Below are 9,257 nucleotides of genomic sequence, written 5' to 3' on the forward strand. Positions count from 1 at the left end.
GCAGCTGACCGAGGTGCAGCAGCAGCAGCTGACTGTGGTGCAGCAGCAGCTGTGGTTCAGCAACAGCTGACTGGTCCAGCAACAGCTGATGGTGGTGCAGCAGCAGCTGACTGTGGTGCAGCAGCAGCTGTGGTTCAGCAACAGCTGACTGGTCCAGCAACAGCTGATGGTGGTGCAGCAGCAGCTGACTGTGGTACGATAGTATTTCTCACCCTTTTTACCACAGTGTTGGCACTAGAAGCTTTCTTGGGGCCCATGGTCACTTATTTTGCAGGTGAAATCACTAAAAACGCTGTGATAATATGAAATGTTCCGATTGTATGCTTGGATGTGACCGCGGAGGCTGGCTTGTAAACACTGCCACCCACGGAACAAGTGAGGCTGGCTCAGGCCACATGTGGACGCGTCTCGGATGAATCGCATTGAGCGAGATTTTTAGCGCTAAGTGAGGCAAAATTTTTGCATTAAAATGTATCGCTAGGCGGATTTAACATTATGCGATGCCATCGTTAGGCGAGGGTCCACTGTATTTGTTTTACATGATGGTAAGATTGCTGGTGTCTTTTTTCTGTCTCATAAACATGCAAGATTTCAGGTACATCTTGCTACTTCTACTTACACTTAGGTCACACTACACATGCATGTAAGAGCATATACAGCCTCTCCTCACTTAGCGACATACTTGTTTACCGACACCTCAGACTTACGATGGGCTCTCTGACCAGTATATGTACCTAAATAAAGTATATTAGAGCAGATTTCCTATGTTCTGTTTATTACTGTATAAGCATTTAAGAATATGTATAACAAAAATGTTGTAAATGGTGCAGAGGTGACATTAAAACAATATCAGAGATGATTGATACAAACCCACTACCATTATAGTATGCTCCTCACTTAGCAATGAATTCATTTACCAATGTGGTCTTAGGAACAGAACTCCATCATTAAGTGAGGAGAGGCTGTATATACACACCCCTCTGGGTTTTATTCTATTTTCTTACTGGTTCTTGTTCTTGTTTATTTTCTCTTATCTCCATGGGGAAGTGGAACAGAATTCTTCCTCTGTAAGCTATGCATGTCATAAGAGGCAACTAAAATGCTAGGAGCAAGGGGCTAGTAATCCCTTCTCCTGCATATATTTCTAAATTTAAAATGAGAAACTTCTGTTTTTCCTTTTGGGTCACCCTGCCTCGGTGGGATTCGGCTGATTTATTGAAAGAAAGAAGAAAGAACATGTGTAGAGTGACTTAAGTGTAAGTAGAAGTAGGGAAATACAGTGGACCCCCAGTTTACGATATTATTTCATTCCAGAAGTATGTTCAGGTGCCATTACTGTACGAATTTGTTCCCATAAGGAATATTGTGAATTAGATTAGTCCATTTCAGACCCCCAAGCATACACATAAAAACGCACTTACATAAATACTTACATAATTGGTCGCATTGGGAGCTGATCGTAAAGCGGGGGTCCACTGTATACCTGTCATATTGCATGTTTATGGGACAGAAAAAATACCAGTAATCCTAACCATTGTGTAAAACAATTACAGGTTTCCATTTCATACTTATTTGGTGGAATGGTAGTACCTCCCTGGGTGGCTACTGTCTACCAACCTACTGTATAATAATATAAAGATATGAATTATTTCTCTCACATTGTTAATTACATGGACAGGGTGTGCGTGCTGTGATTGCTGAGTCGTATGAGCGCATCCATCGTAGCAACCTTGTAGGAATGGGCATCATTCCAATGCAGTTCTTGGAGGGTGAGACAGCAGAATCTTTGGAAATTTCTGGGAAAGAAACCTTCACTATTGATCTTCCAGAGGACATGAAGACAGGAATGATTGTACCCGTTCATGTAAGTAACGTGTAAAGATAGGAGGATGTTTTATAAAGTTGGCATGATAGAATTAAATAAATGGCAACATTGTGCTCAGTTCACCTTATTTACTCACTGGATGATTTTAATGATGATAGTAATGAATAGACAAAGGTGCAGAGCAAACCCTGCTTTAGCTGAGTATCTTTGTTTACGATTTTTAAAATCTATGGTCAAGTGTATCAATTAATATACATATACATAAGTATGGCTAGTGCATATTCATGTACAGTACAGACTTCATTTTTATTTGTCACTTTGGTAATTCAGTTTCTTATTGTCAAAAGCCTTTGCTCTATAGGCTAAATCATAGCCCAATCTGAACTAGATGAAGACAGTGGTCATCATTTGATCTTCCCTTGATATTAAACAACAATGTCAAAGTGGCAGTTACAAATATAAATAGATCATTACCAACCACTTATGACATTGCTATTCTTTTGGACATTGCAAAATAGTGAAAGACTCACATTTAAGACAAAGCTTAATCTAATTCGCAAATTAAGAAGTGAGAGCACTAAATTACATATATAAGCATACAGTAGAACCCTCTCCCTTCCATCTGCATATTCAGTTATCCAGGGATTATCATGGCCTGAAAATTACTCTTAATTTTGCTTAGTAATGGCCATAAAGCACAAAAGTAGTGTTGTGGCAGTTCTTCTAGGCCCAAGAGAAGTCGTGAAGTACTTCCCATAAATGAAAAAGTGTTAATTCTTGACTGACTGTGAGTAATATATCAGTTAAACTTTACCATAAGTATATATGAAAACAAAAAAAAAATGACTTATAGGGTTTGCCACTATGCACAGTTTCAGGTATCCACAGTAGGTCTTGGAATATATTCCTCTTGGATACAAGGGGACTGCTGTGATTTGTTTATTAGGAATGTAAAACACGTGTAGAATTGGACTATTATTGAGAGGAGATTCGTATACTGACGATGAACAGGAAATGAGTGAAATCCTAAAAGAAGTATGAGTCGGTGTTCAGCAATCCACTAAATGAAAGGAAAGTAGAAAATGCAGAAACATTTTTCACTTTAGCAGAAGGCCAAAGAGACCAACTAACTGACATTAGTACAAATGCCTTAGATTTCGAAAAAGAAATGGATAACATGCCCACTCACTCAGCACCTGGACCAGATTAACCCTTTGACTGTTTTGGCCGTACGTAGCAGAAATGTTCGATTTTTTCCAAAGTTCAAAAGTAAACAAATCATGCCACGCGTCCAATACACGTCAGCTGGTGAGCCTAATATTCTTTCACAAGTGCGCTGGTATTATTTATACCATTTCTACACTAATGCAGTAGTCTGCATAACAGTAAATCTTCTATTTTTTGTGAGAATAAAAATTCTAAGTGGAAAGCAAAAGAAATGTAAGAAAGGCCTGGGGACGTGACTAATGAACAGAAATTTTTTTATTTTAGTGCCAGAAATGTGTCTTGTTTATTCTGGACCCTATTTGGAAATAGGCATCTTACGAAATTTGTGTGAAATTGGCAAAATTGCCAATTTCTGACCACTTTATTGGATAGTTGAAATCGGTAAATGGGTGGTTTCTTGTACTCATTCGATAGAAAAAATGGAGTTCCAGCGAAATAGTTATGATTTTTGTTGACTGGTACATTGGAATTGGCAGAAAATAGGGCTCAAAGTGGGCGAAATCGCCACTGTGTAAACATCATCAAGACCGCTAACTTCGTGAGAGCATAATTCCGTAAGTTTTCCATCAAATTTCGTACTTTTGGTGTCATTATGATTGGGAAAAGATTCTCATTTCATAAGATTTTTTTTTTTTTCAAAAAAATTTCCGACCCTGAGAACAAGTTTAGGAGAGGGCCTGTCGACCCTAAAAGGGTTAAGGGACTTTGATCCTCTTTGTTTAGATGATGTTACCATTGCTTGCACTGGCACAGATATTCAGTAAATGTCCTCCTTGCAGGGTGAAAGTCATTGTACATTTCAATAGGTTACATCAGAAAACTTCAGATTTTCAGTATCTAAAACTTATATTTATTCAGCATCCTGTTGCTTCTCTTTTTGTACTATGTGTGATTCCCCTGTCTTGGACTACCAAACTGTTTATATTCCTTAATGTCCTCTTTTGACTGGAATGTTAAGGAAATTACATATGATTGAATTTGTGAAAAATTTTGTGACATTACTTCAGGGGCCAATTGACCAATTCTTTTAAACCTGATTATGGGGATCAGGTGTATTCATTTGCTTCATTCCAAGCTTGATACCATCCATTATCAAGGACTGTATGTCTTGGTACCTTTTGATCATCCATGGTTGAAAGCTTGTGTGTAGTGTCTAATGTCCTGTCATTGCAAGACTGTTGAGATACTTCTGTCTATGTTGTTTGGTACACTTTCATGACCTTCATGATCCTGTTATCTATAAAGTAATCACAAATGTTAGTCAGGCTGACACTTTCAACAGTAGTCTTTCTGTATCATGCCCTTTTAACCTTCACTGTCAGACTAGCTACTTTTCTCAGCTTGCCTCCCTTGTCTGTTCACTTTGTTTATTGCTTTTCTCTTCCTCCATGGGAGGTAATGGTGATTTTGTTCCTTCTTTCTTTCCCCTTCCTAAATCTCTTATCATGGTTATGAATATGTGCTCTCTTCCTTGACCATACTGCTGCTGTGCACACATTGTATCTAAATCTTCTGATGGCATAGGATATTCCAATGTTTTCTGGATAGTGAAATACTGGGACACTTGCTGAATTTGATTATTTTCATGGCAGAGTTGTGTGTACTTATTGTAGCTCGCATCCACATTGCTCATCATCCTACTTTTTTGTTGTAATCTGAGACACTTAAGTGCATTACAAACCTTTCGGAGCTTTGACTCCTCACATCCCATCATTCTTTGCAGTCAGTGCTGGCTGTCTCATCTTCAGCAAGCATAAAGACATTGTCTTCTGCTGGATCCTAGGTCATTCTGGTGTCCAGGGCAATGAATTTGAACTCCTCTGTATATTCTGCAGGCCATGACCTGTCTTTCTCTTGCAGGGATATACCTTACTCAGACTATTTTCCAGTTTTGTGTAAGAGCATTCAGGATCATTACCAACATCATTGGTCCAAGATAGAGGACAAGTTGTTTTTGATTAAATCACAGTTGGTTTCTTGGTAAACTTCTTTTCATTGTTATAACACTTGGGAAATTGTTCTCTTACAACTGCATATTTACCATACAAAACACAACCAACTCACACAGAGAGGCAACTGACACCTCTCTAATTTGTCAGGTATTGTTCACAGTCGAATGCCTTTTGCTTAATTGTACCATTTATCAAAGAGCATGTTTTGATTGAAACTCTTATTACATTAACTTTAGCTTATTTTGTTATCTTATAATTTTGACACACTATTGTTCTTAGCTGATAGCTTGTGTCAGGCTTTTGGCACATGGTAACCTTTACAGGTGAGTGCATTTTGTGAAAAATATAAAAATGGTAATAGTAATAATTAATATAGAGGGAAAAAGGTGGGTGGTGCATTGAGGCATCTGTGGAAACCTGGAACTTTTTCCACAGAAGCAAGGAGAATGTACTCTACTACAGCTGTACAATACCAACACTGTTATATCGGTGTGAAGCATGGGTTTTAAATGGTGCAGCTTGGAGGAGGCTGGGAGCAGTGAACATGTTTGAGGGCACTGTGGGATTTGAATATTATGCAGAGAATGTGGATCATGAATATGAGGTGTGGTTACTTCCCATTTCCAGGACTCAAGTCCGACTATATGAAAATAACCGGTTTCCCTGAATCCCTTCACTAAATATTACCCTGCTCACACTCCAACAGATCGTCAGGTCCCAAGTACCATTCGTCTCCATTCACTCCTATCTAACACGCTCACGCACGCTTGCTGGAAGTCCAAGCCCCTTACCCACAAAACCTCCTTTACCCCCTCTCTCCAACCCTTTCGAGGACGACCCCTACCCCGCCTTCCTTCCCCTATAGATTTATATGCTTTCCATGTCATTCTACTTTGATCCATTCTCTCTAAATGACCAAACCACCTCAACAACCCCTCTTCTGCCCTCTGACTAATACTTTTATTAACTCCACACCTTCTCCTAATTTCCACACTCCGAATTTTCTGCATAATATTTACACCACACATTGCCCTTAAACAGGACATCTCCACTGCCTCCAACCGTCTCCTCGCTGCTGCATTTACCACCCAAGCTTCACACCCATATAAGAGTGTTGGTACTACTATACTTTCATACATTCCCTTCTTTGCCTCCATAGATAACGTTTTTTGACTCCACATATACCTCAACGCACCACTCACCTTTTTTCCCTCATCAATTCTATGATTAACCTCATCCTTCATAAATCCATCCGCCGACACGTCAACTCCCAAGTATCTGAAAACATTCACTTCTTCCATACTCCTCCTCCCCAATTTGATATCCAATTTTTCTTTATCTAAATCATTTGACACCCTCATCACCTTACTCTTTTCTATGTTCACTTTCAACTTTCTACCTTTACACACATTCCCAAACTCATCCACTAACCTTTGCAATTTTTCTTTAGAATCTCCCATAAGCACAGTATCATCAGCAAAAAGTAACTGTGTCAATTCCCATTTTGAATTTGATTCCCCATAATTTAATCCCACCCCTCTCCCAAACACCCTAGCATTTACTTCCTTAACAACCCCATCTATAAATATATTAAACAACCATGGTGACATTACACATCCCTGTCTAAGACCTACTTTTACCGGGAAATAGTCTCCCTCTCTTCTACACACCCTAACCTGAGCCTCACTATCTTCATAAAAACTCTTTACAGCATTTAATAACTTACCACCTATTCCATATACTTGCAACGTCTGCCACATTGCTCCTCTATCCACTCTTATCATATGCCTTTTCTAAATCCATAAATGCAATAAAAACTTCCCTACCTTTATCTAAATACTGTTCACATATATGCTTCAATGTAAACACTTGATCTACACATCCCCTACCCACTCTGAAACCTCCTTGCTCATCCGCAATCCTACATTCTGAGGTGTGGTTACCATGGTATAATTCAAGAGGGCTTAGTAGGGGTTGTTGAAGTGGTTTGGGCACTTGAGAGGATGTGCCAGAGTAGGATGACTAGGAGTGTATATAAACTGGGGTGGAGGGAAGTAGAGAAAGGGGTCATCCCAAGAAGGGTTAGAGGGAGGGGTAAAGGAGGGTTGGAGTGCTAGGGGCTTGAACATCCAACAGACTTCTATGGGTATATTAAATTGATGTGAGTGGAGGCCAGTGATTTTTGTGACCTGACATGCTGTTGAGGTGTGAGCAAGGTAATATTTATAAAGGGTTTCAGGGAAACTGGGTTATCCAGACTTGAGTCTTAGAAGTGGTAGTACAGTCCTTGCACATTATCAGATGCTGTTTAATTTTTGATGCTATTAACTTAACACATGCTGTTGTATCTGTATCCTCCTTGCTAATTTCTTATTGATGTATTTACAGCTTAGTGATGGACGTTCATTTGAAACTGTTCTTCGGTTTGATACTGAAGTGGAGCTGATGTACTTTCGCCATGGTGGTATCCTCAACTACATGATTCGCAAAATGATTCAGTGAAGGGGATTTTATTACCAACCTGAATTTAGAAACATTCATTAAATGTTAATAAACCAAAGTAGTTAACATAATGGGATTTAATGGTAGCTGAAAACAAATATCTGTACATATGTACTATTTGCATAGATGAAACAATATTTTTATTATTACAGTATTGTTATACGATACCTTGCACACTGAAGAATAACAGCAGAGCAAAATAAAAAAAAAGCTTGAGTGGTCCTATTAGCCAATACCACCATTGATTCTGGGTGTTTTCATTTATGAACATTATATGCTTAGATCATAGTTTAAATAGTTGCTAGTGGTTAGCCTTAAACTTTTGTTTTATATATATATATATATATATATATATATATATATTCTTTTTTGTTAGGTTGGGTTAGTAAGGTTTTTTAATGAGCATATCAAACCTTTAAATATTTAAACGATTTGGCAAGATTTTTCATTGCATGTAAAACTGTCAGAAAGTGTCTTCTTGATGAGATGATAGAAATTATATTCTGCAAGTTACTGACTGTACTTTCAGTACCATAGTGTAATACATATATTTACAATAGAGCAGAAATGTTTAGAGACTCAAAAACACTTTCTTCTGTGTTTTTCATTTGGCTTCACTTCCTGTACAAAGCCCAGATGTCCCAAAATTTTCATGGGGGGGAAAAAAAGCGGATCTTCCATTTTGCACTTATAAGCTAACATTCATGTTGTGCTGTCAATAGGAAATTCATAACCCTACATTTTTATTGTGTATGTATGTATGTGCTATCCAAAGATGTGGAAATTTATTGCATTTTGCTCAGAAAATAATTACAGTTGTAAAAATAAATCTACCTTTATGTGTGTCATAACATAGCTAATTAATTACTCATTTTGATTGCTGGGATTTGTATAATCACAAATAATTTGGGAATTTGATTTAGAAGTTATATACCAAAATATTTTTAACATTAAGGATTGTTAGAACACTTGTCATTTTTTTATACATTTCCATATCAAATTGTTTCTGAATATAGTCCATATTATAAATTGATATTCAATGTAATCAAATTAATACATGCCTGAAAATTAGACAAATAACACATGGCAAAAGAGTTTGTTCTAGTGGTGCTCAGGGAATGATAAAGCATATAATTAATAACATTCACAAATGTTAAGTTGTACAACCCATATAGGTTTACTGCTTTTTTGCAAAAGTAATAATATACCAGAAAAATGTATATGCTATAAACATTATATAATATTACATGTTTATAGTATAATTTTTATGTTCTTATTGTGAATATACAATATATTTGATGTCTAACTAGTTTTTTTTTTTTTCCAGATAGACAGTTTCTGAAATATGACAAGATATTGCACAGGTTTAGCACAAATTACTGCAGTAAATTATAGCTGAGGTATTAATCATATGTAATTGTCCTTGAAATTTGTAAATCTTAATTTTTTCTTTTAATTGGTTTTGCAAATATTTTAAGAATGCTAGTTACACTGATATTTATGATTATATCTTTTATTAAAGTACTGTTTAGTGGTTATTATGACTTGTTTCATTCCAGTATTACTCTTAATTATTATATTTAGGTCTGAAATTAGCTGCATATAGTGTAATAGGAAATCTTGAAATTTGCCAATGCAATAATTCAAAATTCTTTCTTTCTTTCGACACACCAGCCGTATCCCACCGAGGTGGGGTGGCCCAAAAGGAAAAACGAAAGTTTCTCCTTTTACATTTAGTAATATATACAGAA

General features: G+C 37.1%; 1 protein-coding gene across 2 annotated transcripts in view; it reads left to right on the top strand.

Annotated features, from left to right (window-relative positions):
- LOC128698412 (cytoplasmic aconitate hydratase) overlaps window positions 1–9,045 on the top strand; it is a 200,069-nt gene extending 191,024 nt beyond the window's left edge. For both annotated transcript variants that reach the window (XM_070094166.1, XM_070094168.1), the window contains 2 exons: window positions 1,679–1,864; window positions 7,393–9,045. In XM_070094166.1, the coding sequence (XP_069950267.1) occupies window positions 1,679–1,864; window positions 7,393–7,506 (300 nt within the window). In that variant the 3' untranslated portion in view covers window positions 7,507–9,045. The remainder of the gene's footprint in view (window positions 1–1,678; window positions 1,865–7,392) is intronic.
- Window positions 9,046–9,257: the final 212 nt, after the last annotated feature.

Source organism: Cherax quadricarinatus, chromosome 44 (genome assembly GCF_038502225.1).
Source record: "Cherax quadricarinatus isolate ZL_2023a chromosome 44, ASM3850222v1, whole genome shotgun sequence".
NCBI lineage: Eukaryota > Metazoa > Arthropoda > Malacostraca > Decapoda > Parastacidae > Cherax > Cherax quadricarinatus.